Source organism: Tenrec ecaudatus, chromosome 14 (genome assembly GCF_050624435.1).
Source record: "Tenrec ecaudatus isolate mTenEca1 chromosome 14, mTenEca1.hap1, whole genome shotgun sequence".
NCBI lineage: Eukaryota > Metazoa > Chordata > Mammalia > Afrosoricida > Tenrecidae > Tenrec > Tenrec ecaudatus.
The window spans coordinates 37,728,904-37,749,541 of NC_134543.1; the positions used below are offsets into that span (position 1 = coordinate 37,728,904).

Here is a 20,638-nt window from a genome sequence, read left to right on the forward strand (position 1 = left end):
TAGCTGGGCACCATCAGCTTTCTTCACCACATTTGCTTATGCACCCGTTTGTCTTCAGCGATCCTATCATGGAGGTGTGCAGTCAATGATATGATTTTTTGTTCTTTGATGCCTGGTAACTGATCCCTTCGGGACCACTCGATCACACAGGCTGGTGTGTTCTTCCATGTGGGCTTTGCTGCTTCTGAGCTAGATGGCCGCTTATTCACCTTCAAGTCTTTAAGACCCCAGTCGCTATCTCCTTTGATAGCCGGGCACCATCAGCTTTCTTCACTGTGGTCTTCTTTTATGAGTTTCTTTATTCACTGAGTTTGACAGTCTTCTCTGTCGGCTTATCTTTGAGGTCTTTCCAACATTTCTTTCAGTGCCTGAGCCATCTAAAACCTTGTTTGATGTGAGGAAGCACTCCAGGAAATTTCAGTGGTTTGAGAAGCTATCCACCTGGCTTTTGTTAAAAGTTTGATAGCCTTGACCTCAAAATGTTTTCTTCCCATAACACCTTTTTCTGAAGACACCATAATAGGCATAAGCCAAGTGCGTTACGGACAGAACTTATCTGAAGCCATCCTTTGACCCCAGAAAAATGCTTAAACATGCTTTTCATGGAATAAATCTGTGCATATATATGAACTGAATTCTACTATCAATAGTTTTGATTACTGTTGCATGTCTTTGTTAGGCATGTAGAGAAACATGCTGATATAAATAAGATGAAGATCCTATCTTCAAGACTCTTGAAACAAATAAAGTATTCTGTGTTTTAAGGAGGATCCCTGGGGGAACAGTGATTAAGCAATCGGCTGCTACCCAAAAGGCTAGTTGTTTGAAACCACCAGCAGTCTGCAATAAAAAGATGTGGCAATTTGTTACTGGAAAGATTATAGCTTTGTACACCCGAACAAGCAGTTCTATTCTGTCCTATAGAGTTACTATGAGTCAGGATTAACTCATAGTAATTGTAATTATAATTACATAGTAATTAACTCATAGTACTTGGTGTTTTAAGGAAAAAAATTCTGATGGAATGAACTGTGTAAAGACCTCACAGAGGAGATGACAAGTGAACTGGGTGTAAACAATGAGGAAAAAGGGGGGGCACAATGAAACTAGTAAAACACAATGAATAGAATCTCAGAAGTTTCATGGTAATTTACAGTATGAGGAATTACCCAATGAGCTTGGAGGGAGAAGGGAAAAAGGATGAAACATGCGGCCCAGGGCTGGCCAATTCAGTGAAGGATCAATTTTGAGTGGACTTCATAATGTGGGAAATGGAGAACCATTCCAGATAGGTCAGTGTCGAAATGGCACACGTTTTAAAATGTAATGCTTGACTGATGATAGATCGGAAAGGAGAAGGCCTGGGGCCAGGCAGAGCAGTCATTAAGCTACTGCAAGCCTAACAGTGGAAGATGAGAAGGCCAGAACGAATACAACAGGAACTGAAAAAGACTACTTTAAGAGCCACATCGGAGGCTTCTATGACTTATGGCTTGAGCTTCTGGGAAGGGGAAGGTAAATCTAATGGTGAAGTTTCACAGTCTGGGTATTCAGGTAAGAGGCAGAAACATTAAGAGACCAATTCAGGAGGAGGAACAGTTTAGAGGGAGGGATAAAATATTTGGCTTGTGAATGAGAAAGGTGAGATGTCAGTGGACATAGAATGATCTAATATGCAACTCTTTGGAGTTTGAGAGAGAAAGTAGGCTTATACAGGAGAGTCATTAGTATATAGATAATAAATCTAATAATGCAAATAAATAATTTTACCTGTTACATCCAGGAAAGTAAAATAAATGGTCATCAAAAAATCATTGAAAGACAGTAGGAATATACATTCATTTCAAAATTAATTCTATAATGAATCACAATAGTTTAGTTTCAATAATAATTTAGTTAACTAAATTATTTCTGCAGAAGCAGAAAAGATTGACTCAGGGTAATAAAATATTCATTCATTTTAATATAAAATAAAAATATTATCAGACACTATGAGTCTGGTAATGAGGGAAAAAGGGCCAAATTTAAATCAAAGGCAAATGCTTACTGAGGTTTAGCAAATTAAATTAAAAAAAAATAGAGAACTAAGTAAATAAACCATATAAATATTTATTTTAAAAGCAGTGATTTCTTTAGAAGATCAGATAGAAAAGCATAGACAGTGATTACAAACAATATAAATATTTACTAGTAAATATTTATGTAAGTGAACTACTAATTGTCTTTAGTTAATAAGGAAAGATTATCTAAGCGAAGATAACAACTATTGTTTGATCCAGTGGTGCCAATCAAGAGAATAAGGAATAATATTACAGCAGGGGAGAATTAAAACCTTTTTTCTAAAAATAAGTTCTAAAAGAAACTGGGATACTTCTCCAAAAACATTTCCAAAATTCTCCTTCCTAGGAATATCAAAGAAATGAGAAAGCTTCATGTCTTTTTTTTTTTTGAAGTTCTCTAAATTGTGATCTGATTGCTATTTTTTTATTAATAAATCTTTTTATTGGGGCTCATACAACTCTTATCACAATCCATACATACATCAATTGAGGAAAGCACCCTTATACATTCGTTGCCCTCATCATTCTCAAAATTCGCCTTCTACTTGGGTTCCTGGAATCAGCTCGGTTTCCTTTCCCCCCCTCCTTCCCTCCCAGCTCCCCCCTTCCCCCTGCTCCTTTAATAGTTTATAAATAATTATTTTATCTTATCTTACACTGCCCGGCGTCTCCCCTCACCCAACTTCCCATTGCCCATCTCCCAGAGAGGAGGTTACACATAGATCTCCAAGATCAGTTCTCCCTTTCTACACCCCCTTCCCTCCGGGTGTCGCCACTCCCACCGCAGGACGGATGAACCCCTCAACACCAGCTTCATGTCTTTAATAAAAAGGTGTAAGAAAGAAAATTAACCCAAAGTCATATGCTGCAGTATATGAGACCAGAACCAAAAATTTTGCTAATATATACCCACTCAAAGGTATTGGCCCTGACTCCAAGTGAGGCTAAGGAAAATGAATAAAAAGAAAAGGGTCAAAGTGAAAACACCAAATAATCTGAAGAGAAGGAACAGTTCAGAATAATATTGGTTTCCTCACCTCTCCCTTTCCCTGCCTTCTCCTCCCCCAAGCCCCTCTGGAACCTTCAGTCCAGTTGCTTTCTCCTCGGGCTTGCTTCCCACGCTTATGTTTTATAGGTAGCCAAGCAACAATAATGGAGACAAGACAAACAGAAAACAAATGACTGAATAAAAATAGAAAAGCGAGTAAACAATGACATAGATTGGGAACAACTAGAGAATTAAAAGCAACAACGAAGAGGACATGAAATCCTGGGGGTGTTGTAACAACAACAATCTAGCTGAGAGTAATCACTAAGAGGTAGAAGAAGGGTAAGCATGGGACAGGAGGAAGATAAAAGGAAACAGAGGGAAGATACAGGAAGCAAAGCTATGGATAGAGGTATAAGCATTGGTGTGTACATATGTAAATATATTAATTTATAAAAATAGAGGTATTGGCATATGTACATATATTTATATGGCAGTACAGTGAGGTTGTGGATGGACTTTGGGCTTCTGTTCAAGCCCTCATTCAATGCAAGACCACTTTGTTCTAACAGCCCGGCATTCTGTGATACTCACTCTCCTAACACAATTGCTAAAGACAAAATGGGTGCAACAAGCAAATGTGGTAAAGAAAGTTGATGGTGCCAGGCTATCAAAAGATATAGCATCTAGGATCTTAAAGGCTTGAAGTTGAACAACCAGTCATCTAGCAGAGAAGCAACAAGCCCACATGAAAGAAGCACATCAGCCTGAGTGATCATGAGGTTTTGATGGGATCAGGTAACAGCGATCAGAAGAGCCAAAACAAACAAATAAACAACTTTGAGAACGAGAGGGGAGGGTAGGGCAGAGACCCAAAACCCATCTGTAGAAAATGGGACATCCCCTCACAGAAGGGCCACAAGGAAGAGACGAGTCAACCAGTGTGCATTATAGCATCAATGAAACACACAAGATTCTTCTGGTTCCTTAAGGCTTCTTCACTGCCCACTATCATGACCCTAATCCTTTCACTGTGGGCTATACCGGAGCATGTACACAGGCACAGATAAGCGCACACAACACCCAGAATCCAGGTTAGATAAAAAATCTCAGGAATAGAAATGGGAGTAGTGATACCAGGAGAGTAGGGGGAAAGTGGGGAGAGGAGGGGGCAAGAAACTGTGGGGTAAGGGAGAAAGCAGTCGGTGTAAAATATGAAAATAATAATAATTTACAATATATCAAGGAGTCATGAGGATGGGAGGGGGCGGAAGAGAAAAAAGGAGCTGATACCAAGGGCTCAAATAGAAAGTAAACAATGGCAACATATGTACAAATATGCTTGATACAACTGATGTATGGATTGATATGAGATGTAAGAGTCACCAATCAAATGATCTTTAAAAAATGAAAACAAAAGAATAGTATTGGTAACAAGGATATTAGTATTGTGGTTTATATTTATTATTTCCCTTCTCTATTCCCACTCTAAGAAGCCCTGGTGGTATAGTGGTTATACAAAGGGTCGTTATGAGTCAGCATCACTCGATGGCCATGAGGTTTGATTGTTCAGTTTGTTCCCACTCTGGTTTCTTTTTGATCTTGTATATTTTCTTTAAAAAAAAATCATTTTGGGGGGGACTCATAAAACTCTTATGACAACCTGTTTCTTACTTCCTGTGTTCTGCTGTTCTGAGGGTCGCCTTGTCCAGGGCTTCTCATTTATTTACTCAGTGCTTAAGTGCTGGGCTGCTAACTGGAAAGTCTGTAGCTCAAACCATTGATGGAATGCAGCTGGCTCACACCTGTTTGGCAGGACCAATACCTAATTTTGGCTGAGCTTGGTGAAAAGGTTGCTAAAATGACACTTGTAATCAGGGTTCTAAGATGGGTTGCTGGGCACCTGTCCAATGGGGAAATCCCAAATTTACACTCCTGACTCTTTTTAACATCCACCTGTGCAACAGCTTATGCTAAGCTCCCCCAGTAAAGTCCATTCTCTCCAGAGGGATAAACAATTGGGCGTAATTATGCTCGTAGCATTCCTTTATTCGCGTCATAAACCTTGCAATACTTTGATGAAATACTACATGTGCATGCCCTTGGGGGTGCTGCTTCAAGAGAACAAGTGCCAAACACCCAGAGCTTGAGAAGCTGCCAACGGTTTCAACTTTGTGTTAGGCTTCAAATTCCAAGATACTCGGTGTGAATTATGCAATCCCTGGAAGTGTTCAAAAAGCTAAAAATTTGTTAGAACAATTGTAAGTTAAGCAGAACCAGAAAGGAGTTTTTCTAAGTTGAAAATACAATGTTCAGAGAAGTCGCCACCAAACTGTTTGTAATCTATCAAACACAATGGCTATTGTTTAATTGATCTACCAATAAAGGAATGGGATCTTACTCCTCCAGTGAAAAGATGGTTAAGGATAAATCACGCAGGCAATGATGCTCAGATAAAAGCAAAGAATATTGCAAGTGAGGAGGTCAATCAAGAAGCAATATGGTAATAGCTTAAATAACAGTTTTACTGTTTTGTGTCAGGTATTATTTCATATTTTTCATTAATATTTTAAGTCTATTTAATATAAACAATCTAGCTTTGAGTACCTCCTTTATTGTTCTTTTTTTAAAAAAACATTTTATTAGGGGCTCATACAACTCTTATCACAATCCATACATATACCTACATCAATTGTATAAAGCACATCTGTACATTCTTTGCCCTAATCATTTTCTTTCTTTTTTTCCCTTTATTGTTCTTATTTAAGTATTAACTATGTAACAATAAACTACTTTTTGGTATATCTTTTTTTAAATACTTAAAATGCTCACTAGGGGGCGAACTGGTTGTTAAATTATTTGAATCTTCTCCCAGGTTCAAACCCATGAGTAGCCCTACGGGTGAAAGATGCTGCCATCTGCTTCCATAGAGCCTTGGACAGCCCGAGGAGAAGCTCTATTCTGTCTTGTATGGTCACTGTGAAGAGGAAAGACTGGAGGGCAATGGGTTAATTTTATAAGAAAGAGCCAGTGAGGTAGATACTGGGAAGAATGCCAATAAACTCGATGAATAAGGCTCTGCAAGGAACAAAGAGTAGTGTGAAGGAGACACTAAAGACTGAGACCTGCTGTGCTGTGAATATGAAGGTGAGCCACAGGGCACTCCAGAAGAACATTCCTTGCTCTGATTTCGGAGGCAACAGACAATGTTGTCACTAGGGTTGCTAACACCCAGTGTGGTAAGTCATGGTGTCAGACTGTGTCTCAGCCTCCCCCCAAAAACCTCTGTGGTGGGTCGAGTAGCTTTCTCTCTGCATTGGGTAGAGCACTGCATTATGCAAATTCACTCCACTGAGCCCCACATGTTCCCCACAGCTCCTCCTCTCTTCCATTGGTCAAGGTGGAGACTCTTGGCTCCAAATGTGTTGGGTAGGCTGGTGGTAACAATGATCAGTTACTGCACTGTGTGACTGGTGACACCAACTCTTGTGATGCTATCACCTTGGTGGCTCCTCCACCTGTAGCACTCGCCTGTTGGCTTATCTTGGTGTCATTTTGGTGTGCCATGTCTCCCACTTCCCCCATCATGCACACAGTATCAGGAGATAAAGGGCATTTACTTTTCTACTACTGATACCCCTTGAAATAGAAAGCATCCTGGAGGAAGTGTAGGATGAACATAAGTTACCAAAGGGAAAGAGCCCCGGTGGAGTCATGCTTAACCACTCCACAGCTAACTGAAGGGGCAGAAGTGAATCAATCAGTCACTTTAAAGACAAAGATGTAGTAGTTACTTCTGTAAAGATTACTAGCTTGGAAACCCAATGGGGCAGGTCTACCCTGCCATAAAGACATAATATATATTGGAATTGACTCAGATGCATGGGTTTGGGTTTTGATTTTATCAAAGTAAAGGTGGTGAGCATTTTGAAAAGAAGATATCCTGTACGTTAATTAAAGCTTTCATGCAAATTGAAAGCTGGAACATGGATGGATAAAATCAGAGGCAAGCAAAGGTCAGAGTGCAAGCAATTTTAAGGAGTTGGGCCTTTATCCAAGAGCAATAGGGCTTTATCAAAGGGTTAATGGTATTAAAGTGTGTCAGGCTCTGATTTGCATTTTAGAAAGATAAAAATGGTTGCTGGGAAGAAAGCAACACTGGAAGGGAAACAACTAATTAGTAAGTAATTGCAGAATCCCAGGAAAATAAAGGTTGGAGGTTCACCCAAAAGGCTTCTCATACTCTTACACTTGTTGACTGTAGGGTTCACTTTGTTGTAATTAAAAAAATTCTTTATGTGGCAGGCCTGGTAGGGAATGATCAAGGGTAAGGTAATGGAAAGAAGAGGTATAGCTGTAACCCAGGTGGGGACGGAGCATGATAGTGGGGCAGGAGGAAAGTCATGGGAAATAGAGAAAAGAGCTAGGAGGCAAAGGGCATTTATAGAGGTCTAGACAAAGACATGTACATACAAATATATATATATATATCCATATATATATATGGATGGGGAAATAGATCTATGTGTCTATATTTATAGGTTTAGTATTAAGGTGGTGGAAGGACCCTGGGCCTCTACTCAAGCATTCCTTCAAAGCACGAATACTTTCTTCTATTAAATTGGCATTCTATGATGCTCACCCTCCTGACACAACTGCTGAAGCCAAAGCGGGTGAACAAGTAAATGTGCTGAAGAAAGCTGATGGTGCCCGGCTATCAAAAGAGATAGTGTCTGGGGTCTTAAAGGCTTGAAGATAAACAGGTTGCCATCTAGCTCAGAAGCAACAAAGCCCACATGGAAGAACACACCAGTCTGTGTGATCACGTGATCCCAAAGGAATCAGTTATCAGGCATCAAAGAACAAAAAATCATATCATTGGCTGCACACCTCCATGATACGATCACTGATGACAAACTGGTGCATAAGCAAATGTGGCGAATAAAGCTGATGGTGCCCAGCTATCAAAAGAGATAGCGTCTGGGGTCTTAAAGGCTTGAAGGTGAACAAGCGGCCATCTAGCTCAGCAGCAACAAAGCCCACATGGAAGAACACACCAGCCTGTGTGATCACATGATCCCGAAGGGATCAGTTATCAGGCATCAAAAAACAAAAAATCGTATCATTGGCTGCACACCTCCATGATACAATCGCTGAGGACAAACGGGTGCATAAGTAAATGTGGCGAAGAAAGCTGATGGTGCCCAGCTATCAAAATATATAGTGTCTGGGGTCTTAAATGCTTGAAGGTGAACAAGCGGCCATCTAGCTCAGAAGCAACAAAGCCCACATGGAAGAAGCACACCAGCCTGTGCGAGCACGAGGTATCAAAGGGATCAGGGATAAGGCATCATCAAAAAAAAATTCTTACCATGGGGAATGAAGGGGGAAGTGCAGAGTGGAGACCCAAAGCCCATTTGTCGGCCACTGGAGATCCCCTCAAAGAGGGGTCTAGGGGAGGAGATGAGTCAGTCAGGGTGTGATGTAGCACTGATGAAGAATACAGCTTTCTCCCTAAATGCTTCCTAAATGCTTCCTTCCCCCCAACTACCATGATCTGAATTCTACCTTGCAAATCTGGATAGAGTAGAGGTTGTACACTGGTGCAGATAGGAGCTTGAGACACAGGAAATCTAGGGCAGATGATACCTTCAGGACCAGGGGTGGAGGGGCGATACTGGGAGGGTAGAGAGTGAGTGGGTTGGAAAGAGGGAACCAATTACAAGGATCTACATGTGACCTCCTCCCAGGGGGATGGACAACAGAAAAGGGGGTGAAGGGAGATGCCGGATAAGGCAAGATATCACAAAATAATTTATAAAATATCAAGGGCTCATGAGGGAAGGGGGAGCAGGGAGGGAGGGGAAAAAGACGACCTGATGCAAAGGGCCTAAGTGGAGAGCAAATGCTTTGAAAATGATTAGGGCAAAGAATGTACAGATGTGCTTTATACAATTGATGTATGTATATGTATGCATTGTGATGAGTTGTATGAGCCCCTAATAAAATGTTAAAATAAAAAAATTCTTTATATGCATCTTATGGATTTTCTGCTCATGTAATATATTTCATAATTTTTGAAGTTAAAAGGCAAAGAGCAATGCCATATTCAAAGCAATGACAAAATGAATATAGATCAGAGAAATATTTACTAGATTGGCACATAGGACTTAAGTGGCTGGTTGAATATACACCATAAAGAGGAATAAAAAATAAGAAAAGGAAAGACTTGGTTGGGCAACAAGGTAGATAGTGATGCCATTCTTTGAGATTATAAATTTAATTTTGGCCATGTTAAGTATGAGACACTTGTGGAATATTGAGGAAGAGATCTATAATAGATAGGGTTAAAAATCTGTTACCTCCAACTGGTTAACAGATTTTCACGGAAGCAGTGGTTTCTGAGGGCAATGCCTTCATTCAAAATAATAATAGTAGTACAAGTACTACTGCTAATGTTGTTGCTGTTACCAACCCTGTGAACAACAGAACAAAACACTGCCCAGCCCTCTTACATCCTCCGAATCAGTGCCATGTTTGAGCCCATTGTTGTTGCCATCATGTCAAACCATCTCCTTGAGTCTTCCTCTTTTTCACTTACCAACTATGTAACCAAGCATCTGTCTTTCTCCAAGGGCTAGCCCATCTTGATAACATGCTGATGTATGTGAGCCAAAGTTTAACCTCATTGCTTCTATGAAATATTCCAACGATACTAATTCCAAGCCAGATTTATTCACTTTTTTGGAATTCTATGACACACTGAATATTCTTCATACATATTATAACTCAAATGCATCAATTCTACTTTTTTCTTATTCGTTGTTCGGTTTTCACATAGATATGAGGCAACTGAAAGTACTACAACTTGGGTCGGGTACGGCTTCAAAGTGACATTTTTGTTCTCCAGCACTTTAACAGAGGCCTTTTGTAGATTAGCTTGATGGAACACTTCATTTTGATTTCTTGACTGTGGCTTCCATGGGCATTAGTAGAGGACCTATGCAAAATCAAATCCTTGATAAATTCAATCTTCTCTTCATTTATCATGATGTCGCTTATTGGCCCAGTTATGAGGATTTCTGTTTGCTTTATATTGATGTGTAATTCAGACTGAAGGCCGTATGTAGCTTTTGCTTTTCATCAGTATGCACTTTTTAAGTCCTGTTCACTTACAGCAGGCAAGTGTGTGTCATCTGCATGCAAGCCCTCCTTCATGCCTGATGCTGCATTCTTCTTCATATTGCAATTAAACAACTAATATTTATTGAAAACCGATTTTATATGAAGCCCTAAACTATTATGTACTCACAAAAATCCATCAGATACACTATAGACCTCATTTTATAGATTAGGAAATTGAGGTGCTCATCCAAGTTCACAGAGCAGGAAACAGAAAAAAAAAAAACCCAACAAGATTGCACATAGGCAGTTTGACTGTAGAGCACGTATTCTTTTACAGGAAGTGAGGGAAGATATTTGAAGGTTGCAGTATTGGAGCCTATCCTTTAAACAAAGAAGGCTGGTAGCATAAAGGTTGTAAGTTAGGCTGCTAACTACAAGGTCAGCTGTTTGAAACCACCAGTCAATTTGTGGGACAGAGATGAAGCTCTCAAGTCTCACTGAGTTACAGCCTTGGAAACTGACAAGGGCAGGGAATTCCACAAGCCCTTTAGGGGTCACTAAGTTGGAATCGACTCCATGGCAGTGGTTTTTGTTTGTTTTCCAGTTTTCCTCGCTAAACCTCCACTTCCGTCAGGTGATTCGAACTTACAGTGACCCCATAGGGCAGATTAGAACTGCCTGATATGATCCACGATGTTGTAAATATTTACATAAACCGACTGCCATACTCTGCCCCTGCAGAGTGGCTATTGGATTTGAACGACTGATCTTCTGCCTAGCAGTGGAGTATTTGAACCACTGTGCCATGAGGACTCCTACCTAGCCTTCAAAATATCCTAAAAAGGCAAACACTTGCTCTGCTTACATATGCAAGCCTCAATTTGGGCAACACATGTAATCCAGGGGTACAACTGGATGTCTATAAATATTGCTTAGTTGAAAATGGTTTTGTCTCCTTAAATGCAAATTAAGGAGGCGAAGGAGGGTATAGGCTCAGAACCTGTACTAATATAATCACTAAGAGTATTTAATGAACTGCATTTATTACTATAATAAGTGTTATTCAAATCGATGGTAGTAGGGTAATAGGTAAGTTTCATAAGGATATTTAGAATCATTAATACTAAAGTAATGCAAGCAAACCTAAATATCTGAAATTTATGTATGGGTATTAAAATAAGTGACTGGAGTTATAAATTAGAAACCTTTCATATTATAATTTTTAAATAATGTTCATTTTTGATAGACTGGGAAACATTTCCCGCATGAAACAGAAAAGCAAAAACTCACAGAAAGTCAGGAGTTACAATTAAAAAATACATCTAAAAATAATTTTGGGGGTAGTGGTAAAAGGTTTTCATGAATGATACTCATCTCATCTACATATCCTTGATTCTTATTCAAGGATATAATGAGTGTGTCCAGTAAAATAGAAATGCCTTCAAGTAAATATGCTTTTAAGATACAATTACTTTAACATTGAAAGCCTACTGAAAACCAAGGGCGAACGTTCCAGTCTTTGAGAGGCAGCAGAATCGTTTGGCATAAAAGAGTAGCTTAAAAAGGAGGCAATGCTGAGTCAGCTTCAAAATAGAGTCATGAGAAATCCTTGCCTACAGGAGCCGCTCAATGGAATCATTATTCCAGTTTCTTGAAACTGAAAAGTATTAAAATATCTTTTTGCATTCAAAGGGAAAGTCAGGCTTACCTTTATAGAACTTAAATCCCAAAATGTCTACTTACTTGCTTCACGTTTTGTTCAAAATGAACCTCTATCTCCACTGCCTTCGGATGGATCCCAACTTAACAGCAAACCTACAACACATAGTGGAACTGCTCCTAAGGGTTTCTGAAGCTCTACATTGTACGGGAGCAGACGGCTGGATCTGGCTTGCCTGGTCCCAGCCCAGCTGCAAGGGTTAGTCAGTGAAGGGTACTCAGAGTCTGGCATAGAAGACTGATTGTGTGTGTGTGATTAAACTTTTAATTCTATAATGTGTTATCAAATATCATGTTCAGACAGGAGAGTGTCACCCATGGGACTTTCAAGGGTACTTGAGTTGGCAGTAAGCCACCTCTGCCAGTTTGGTCTTCCTGGGTCCTTTGACTCTCAGAAACTGTCAGTGAGCAACGGCATGAAGGCCAGGCAGGGTAAAGTTGTACACAGGGTAGCTTTCTCCTAGAGAAGAGACTGGATTAGCTGAAGCCAAGGGAGAGGGCATCCAACTTCTACACCTACAGCAATGGCAGACTCCAGCCCCCAGCATCTCTTACTTAGGGAGGGCAGAGGCCCAGCAGCCCTTCTTGCCTCTTTCCTCCTGTCCATCAGGTACTTGTTCCTTTCCATTTCCTTTCTATTTCCACATTCCTGTCCCTGTTTAATCAATGCATGTCCTAATTCCAGACAACCTTCAGAACTTTAGGGAAGCACGGGGTTCAGCGTTTACAGGTGGCCTAAGATAATTTGGAGCTCTTTTATGTTTAGGCCTGACAGCAGACTACATGTCTTCCAGGGCTCCTGGAGGACCCACACCGATGTTATCCCCCAAGGAGATCTTATAGCAGTCTATTGATTACATATCCTTCTTCTTTAAAAAAATCATTTTATTGGAGCTCATACAACTCTGATCAATACATACACACATTCACTGTGTCAAGGACATCTGTGCATTTGTTGTCATCATCATTCTCAAAACATTTTCTTTCTACTTGAGCCCTTGGTATCAGCTCATTTTTCTCCACTCTCTCCCACCCTCCCTCCCTCATGAACCCTTGATAATTTATAAATTATTTTTTCATGTCTTACACTGACCAATGTCTCCCTTCACCCACTTTTCTGTTGCCCGCCCCCCTGGAGGGGGTTATATGTAGATCACTTTGATTGGTTCCCCCTTTCTCCCACCTTCCCCTTACCCTCCTGATATTGCTACTCTCAATATTGGTCCGGAGGGGTTTTTCTGTCCTGGATTTCCTGTGTTTCCAGCTCTTATCTGTACCCATGTACATGTTCTGGTCTCTCCAGATTTTTACAGTAGAATTGGGGTCGTGATAGTGGGGGGAGGGGAAACATTAAAGAACTAGAGGAAAGCTGCATGTTTCAACAGTGCTATAATTGAGTACATATTCTTGGGGACCTTACTCACTTCAGATGTGGAGATCTTCCTTTCATAGAAAGATCCAAGCATCCAGGAATTGTACTCCCGTAGAGGAATACTATCCACTTGAGCTGCCTACAGGATTTCATCAAACACTTTGCTACAAACCCATTGGGCAATTGATATTCTTCTTAATGAAGCACTCCAAGGCCGCTATGAAGATGGACAGTTGTTGGTTCCAGCAACAATTACTGTTAAAAGCCTTTAAGATTGGAGGGGGGTGGGGTAGGGGAGTAGAGGGGGGGTGTCGAGACTGGATAGTTTATGCCAGGAAAACTTCTGAATGCCCTTTAAAACTTCAGCATGGTCAAGCATCTAGGGAACCCACCTGGAAGACACAAAGCTGGAAGTTTCTGAAACACAAAGCTGGTGGCATCAGAGTTCTGCTTCAGAAAGCATGTCTACTCGCTGAATTTTCACTGGAGCAGGCATGGCATTCTTTTCACTCGAAAGTCCTACCGCTATTGAACTGATCCATAGGGAAAGCTCACAGGAGCAGACAGCGTCATCCTTCTCCTGCATGCAGCTGGTGGTGGGTTTGAATCACTGACCTTGTGGTACTAACCACAAACACTTATCAGGGGTCCCCAAACTTTTAAAACAGGGGCCAGTTCACTGTCCTTCAGACCCGTTGGAGGGCTGGACTACAGTTAATTAAAAAAAACTATGAACAAATTCCTATGCACACTGCACGTATCTTATTTTGAAGTAAAAAAACAAATGGGGCAAAACCACCCAGCGGGCTGGATAAATGTCCTCGGCGGGCCGCATGTGGCCCACGGGTCATAGTTTGAAGACCCCTGACTTAACCCAATGAATCACCAGAATGCCTTTAGCAGAACTTACTGGTCCCAAATTTAATATCATTTCACCGGTATTATTTCCAAGGCAAGAAAATGAAAAAGACATTGTGTGATCAAAATTTCTCTGGAGATGGAAATATAGTGATTACTTTGTGATTAGCAATGGAAACTCCACCAGACACATTCATCCTGTGAAAATGTACAGCTATTAAAATAAAAAATAAATGAGCCTTATTTAAGGCCAAAGGAAGAAGAATGTAGACTCAATACTGTTAAGATGACAATACTACTCAAAGCAATCGACGGATTCAATAAATCTATCCTCATCAAAATTCGAATTGCCCTTTCCACAAATTCATATGCAACCATAAGGGATCTGAATAACTGAGATAATCTTGGACAAGAAGAAAAAAGTACAAGACTCACTTTTGAAATCTCAAAATATATTGATGTGATGCTGGAGACATATTATTATATTATGTTATGTTAATATCACAATTACATACTAAAAACCTATTATAAAAAAAGGTGGCACTGGCATAGTGTCCTATCGGCTTATGGAACAGAATTGAGTCGGGGAATAAAGGCATACATGCATGGCCAACTGATTTCTGACAAGTGTGTTAAGTCCATTTTAACCCACTAATGCCTAGGAGACTGATTTTCATATGTTCTGTTTGTTTTTGACAACTTGCAATTTTCCTAGAATCATACTTTGTACATTCCACATTCTAATTAGTAGTGAATGTTTTTAGTTGTTTCTTCTTGTTTTCACTCATGTCACATCAACAAATAAAAGTCCTTGAAGGCTGACTGTACATTGAGGAGGCAGCTCTTCCCCAGTTGTATCTTAAGTAACTTCTCACCTTTGTTGGCTATCTCCAGCAACATGAGACAACTTTCCAGTGGCAAATCCTTCAGAAATTGACTGTCTCTTCCTCATCTTAGTAAGACACTCTGTTCAAAACTGTCTACGAATGACCGTGTTGACAGTTGAAATAGTGGTATAACTTCCCAACTCACATAAACATACAAACCACAAGTCAGTGGTAGAGACTGTAGCTAAACGAATTAGTTCTTCTACCAAAACTTAAGATGTGCACACACAAATCTTAACATGGTATTTTTATCGATGAGGATTCTAGCAGGGTTTTCTGAACTTAGACCTGACCCTTTTTCTCAACTTGAGCTATGTTGTTTTCATTAATTTTCCTTACATGCAGATTTTATCTATAGAGTGGAATATTTCAAATTTGATAAAGAAAAAAATATCATAACCCCCTCAAAAATCATTCATAAAAAAACTGTCCTGCTATATGCTCACCAATGCTAAAACCCTGCTCTTCTACGCAAGATTTCACAATGAATGACTTAGAGTAATACGGACTTTAAAATCCTATAAACACCCCAGCTCATTCATTCACACCTAACACAGACATTGCAATACTATATTGTGTGACAATCTTTAAAATCCTATAAATACCCCAGCTCATTCATTCACACCTAACGCAGACACTGCAATACTATATTGTGTGACAATCTTTAAAATCCTATAAATACCCCAGCTCATTCATTCACACCTAACGCAGACACTGCAATACTATATTGTGTGACAATAATGTTCTCCCTTATAGTAGTCAGGTTTTATTTGCAGGTAGTTAATGCGAAGGAAAAATGTGAATAATATAATCTTTCTTTTAGATTTTCCAAAACCACACCCTGAACCTAGTGGCGGTTATCCTATGATTTCTCCTCCAGTTCCCTCTGGCACTTTCTTCTGTCTGTCCAATTCTTCTATTCTGAATGGTCAAAAGCTTTTAAGCTAAATGATCTCTAAAGCTAACCTCCATTAAGAATTGGGAAACACTCTTATATATGATTTTTAAGTACTTTCTCTCTCCTCTGGGCTGAGACCTATTGTCAACAACTTCCAGAGACTAGAAAAGATTTAGCAAAAATTTCACAGTAATTTAGAATACTTTAAAAATATATATAACTCTAGGTTTCCAGTTATATATCAATCAGTTTATATTCCAATAAAAATGTCAGATGCAAAAATATGTTGAACATGACAACATACAAAGAGCCCGAAGCCTTTGTGATCATAAGGTGTTGATGGGATGGATCGGGTCTCAGGTATCAAAAGATCCAAAACAAACAATTATATCAGTGTGACGAGGGGAGTTGAAGTGGAGACCAAAACCCATCTGTAGACAATTGGACATCTTCCACAGAAGGGTCACAAGGAAGGGACAATTCAACCAGGGTCCATTTTAAAATAATTCTAAAATAAAGGTCTGGGCTAACAATTGCACTGTGCTTGCTCATCAACTCAGCTGCTTCCCAGCGAGGTAACAGATTTACCAAACAGTAATCAGAACATTTTCCATTAGAGAAAACTAAAGCATACATGTTTATCCATTTGCAGCTTTCCAATTTTATTTTTTGGTTAATACAAATATTCTACTGGAAACTTCAAAAATCTCATTTACTAAAATTCCCAGTTTTATGAGTGCCTAGTGGCCACATTTCAATATGGTCCACCTGCTGCTACTTGTGCTAATGATCAGGAAGGAGATGGTCCGATGCTATTAACGTTAATAAGTGACAGAAAATAATAATAAAATAATTAGCATTTAAAAAACATTTTTCTCTTAGGATCCTAGAAATCTTAAGGCACAATTTTCAATGTTTCATCATTTTAAAGATACAACTGAAGACAAGCTATTTATAATGTTTACATAAGATAGAAAAGTGACTAATGCATAGAACTCAATGATTTCCAACTTGAGGCTATTAGCGATCAAACCAAAATGTCTTAAGGATTCTTCATCCTTGGTTAGTTCATTGTTTTCTAAAACTCGCTGCCGGTAAAGGTTGATCTTTCAGAAACATTCAAAAGATGATTATGTGTTATCATCTTTGAGGCATTATGTGTTCTTTTATTTTTAGTTACATTCTTTTTCTTCTTTTTGTAGTATTTTTAAATTAAAAGATCATTTTATTGGGGGATCTTACAGTTCTTATAACAATCCACACATCAATTGTATCAAGCATAGTACATATGTTGCCATCATTACTTTTGAAACATTTAACTTTCTATTTGAGCCTCTGGTATCGGCTCCTCTTTTTCCCCTCCCTTTCCCCCTCCAATGCTCATGTCCCCTTGATAAACTATAAATTATTATTTTCATATCTACACAGACTGCTGTCTCCATTCCCCCATGGTTTCTGTTATTTGTACCCATGGGGTGGGAGGTGTGGTTATGTGCCGATCATTGTGATTGGTTCCCCCTTCCTCATCTCCTCTCCCCACCTTCCCCCTACCCTCCTGGTATCGCTATACCCATTTACTGTTCCTGGATTCCATGTCTCTTGAGCTCATATCTCATCTGTATCTGTGTACATGCTCCGGTCTAGCCCACAGTAGTCACACTCTTTTAATGAATTTCCGCCAGTTGGTCTGGCCAATAGGGCAGTTCAAGAAGATTTTTAATCTTACAGCCAGAGTTCATTAGTAGTCTACTAAAAGTGCTTTAAAATTCTGCATTCAGCCTGCAAAATACCGGAATAAGGGAAATATTCATTAATATATATACTGATACTTATCAATGTTTTTCGAAGGTGGAAGCCCTAATAATCATATACTTGGATAAAGTCTTGTGCTACTATGCTTCTTCAGTAGCCCACCTGCAATGGTGAAATACTTACTGGCTCTGAGAATGTTCTCCTTGCTGCTGCACCTGGACTGGACCTGTAAAGAGAACATCAACTCAGTAATGTAGGGCTTATAAGGTAGAGAGCCATAGATGCACATTGAATGGGCAAGCTCCTGAGGTAAAGAAGCAGAGGCTTCATATATAACAGACACCAAACATTCTGGTCACAATATTTTACATCTGTTCCATACATACAAAAACTTCTCTCTTCTTTAAAGAAACAGCCAATTGACTTACAGAAAAATATTAGAGGGGGATGAAACTGGGTACAAGGTTAAATCAAAGGCAATTAAAAAATGTATAGTTGAAAGCAGCACCTGTAAAATATTTCATTTTGCCACATGCTCAGTTCTGAATACAGACTATTAATCTAGCATCATTTAGCACATCTCTTTTTCAAAGTTATTACACAATGTCCCATTGTAGTCATTTTTAGCATATATAGATAGAAAGATGATACATACAGAAATCATTTATAGATACAATATGTCTTTGATTTTAATAACCTTTGTTATTTATTGGTTATAAGAACTGATTACAGAAATGTTATATTATTTACCTCTTTTTGAATGTGCATACAGTTTATCAATCAGAAACTCTCAGCTTTGATTTAAATATTTTATAGGTCAAAGTGAAACATTTTAAAAAATGCTTTAAGACTATTGAATTCATGGGCCAAAATAGAAGGCATTAATACTGCTGTTAAATTCAGAGAGAACTGTATTTCTGTACCTCTTCTTCCCACTCTGCAGCAGCTTGCCCCAAATGGAATTATACACAACAAACTTCTACAGCTTAACACAATCTATTTATTGTAATGAAACAACTTATGAAAGGAATGTTGCAACTTAGGGTGGGTTATGGTTGTCCTTCCCTGAAAAAAACTATTGTTAATGTTTAAAGAAATAACAACAGCAATAATAATAAAAAGCACAAACATACATATAAAGGGAGGGGAAAAATCTCACACACACAAAGAGAGAGAGAGAGAGAGAGAGAGAGAGAGAGAGAGAGAGAGAGAGAGAGAGAAGAATGGAAGAAAGAGAAAAAATTCCAAATATTTAATTTATTCCCTTTTGGCCTAGATTGTATAATTATTTGAAATACACTAGAATGGAGTCTATTGGAAGGTAAAAATTCTTATACTCTTTTACTCAGAAATCTTATTGACAAACAATTCTGGACCAAATGGGAAAGAAACAAATGACTGCTTAACGAAAACAATACTGGAATGAAGACATGAGAGTGAGAAAAAGAAAAGGGAGAGAGGCTTGCAGGAGTGAATCTAGAAAAGAATAAGTCTATTCCGAGATGGTATGTAAATGCAGAATATTCTGCTACTTGTTAATGAAAATTCGTACCAAGAAGGTAGGAATGACTAATAGACTTGCTGCAAAATAAAGCAAGTTGGCATTTCGTGGAATGAAAATGAATGTAGCTGCACCACTACAGTCTTAAAGGAGAAAATAAACAAACACTAATCGACAAGCTTAATAGAGAGAAACTAGTTTGCATTTTAAGAAAGGGATTTCAGAACACAAGATAAAGCTAAAAAAGAGTGACAAAAATCTGGGGAAGAGTATAAAAAGAAAGGCAGAAATGTTGAAAGACAAAAACAGTTCAAAGAAGTCAAATGGAAGTCAAGAAAGTCTTCAACAAGATGTAGAAACAGAAGGAGCTCAAGCCCATAGCGCAAAGCCATGTTTGCGAATGGAAAGCAGCTCCTTTGATCAGTAATAGTTACTCTTAAGTCGTAGCCTCTATTCCTCCAGAGTTCATCTTTAAGCCCTTCCAATCTAGAGTGGAGCTAGTGTATGGACAGAAAGAAGAGATTTACAGTGAACAGAGCAGTTCAGATGAGTACTTCAAATTGTCTTATAAAATGTTTCAACAGTTTTAAATAATGTTTCAGTGGAAATGGTGGTGAAGAATTAGCTGGGTTTAGCAAAAGAAAACAAAAAACCAAATAGTTTTGGAGGAGAAATCTGGATGAAAATAATTCAATCCCCTGAATCTGAGCATTTAATAAGTTTCACAGTATAACCAATGTTGCCTCATTTACTTTACACTGGCTAGTTGAACGAGATTTGGGACATGTCAACTTTTAAAATCTATTTATTTAAGAATTTATTTACTTCAATAGTCTTGAATTTTAAAAAGCCATTGAGATGATTAAAGCAACAAAACAAAACAACTGCATAATATTTATGTAGGTAACTTTCTACTTCACCATGAAATTAGTCAGCTTTTAAATGTTTACTTCACTTTATAAAACCCCAATATGAATATTTTTGCCAGACCCTCCATCATAATTTAGTGGGATTTACTTGTAAGAATTGTTCTGAAATGTATCTACAAACGAGGTGACAAAGGTCTGCCTCTAGTTTTACAGTTTTGTTTTTCCCCCCTCTTTCTCTCTCTATATATTACCATGGCCATGCTCAGTGGGATAAAAATAAAATCTGAAAAATAAAATGAGATTTTTGATTTAATGCTAAAATTATCAGGGATTAATGAAAGACATGGTGTTATATTATATACTACTTTATCCTAGCAGATGTATTATTTTAATGTAATTAATATCTGATGTGATAATGGTGACAATTACTCTTTCAACTTAAACTAAAACTAAAATAATGTATATATTACATTAAAATCAATGCAGGACACTAGTTAAAAATTTAGGTATGCTTTAGGACAACTAATTAATTTCAACATTGTGTTTAAAAGCGGATCTCATTTTTGCTGAAGATCATATTGTTAAGAAACCTTACGGCATGAAACAGAA

At 38.7% G+C, this 20,638-nt stretch overlaps 1 protein-coding gene and 1 pseudogene across 10 annotated transcripts in view; both read right to left on the minus strand.

The window, feature by feature from the left end:
- The window catches only part of GPHN (gephyrin), a 634,470-nt gene that overhangs the window by 157,142 nt on the left and 456,690 nt on the right, over nucleotides 1-20,638 (minus strand). For all 10 annotated transcript variants that reach the window (XM_075530856.1, XM_075530857.1, XM_075530855.1 and 7 more), the window contains one exon: nucleotides 17,843-17,885. In XM_075530856.1, coding sequence (XP_075386971.1) covers nucleotides 17,843-17,885 — 43 coding nt within the window. The remainder of the gene's footprint in view (nucleotides 1-17,842; nucleotides 17,886-20,638) is intronic.
- On the minus strand, nucleotides 13,251-13,850 carry LOC142426067 (hydroxymethylglutaryl-CoA lyase, mitochondrial pseudogene; annotated as a pseudogene).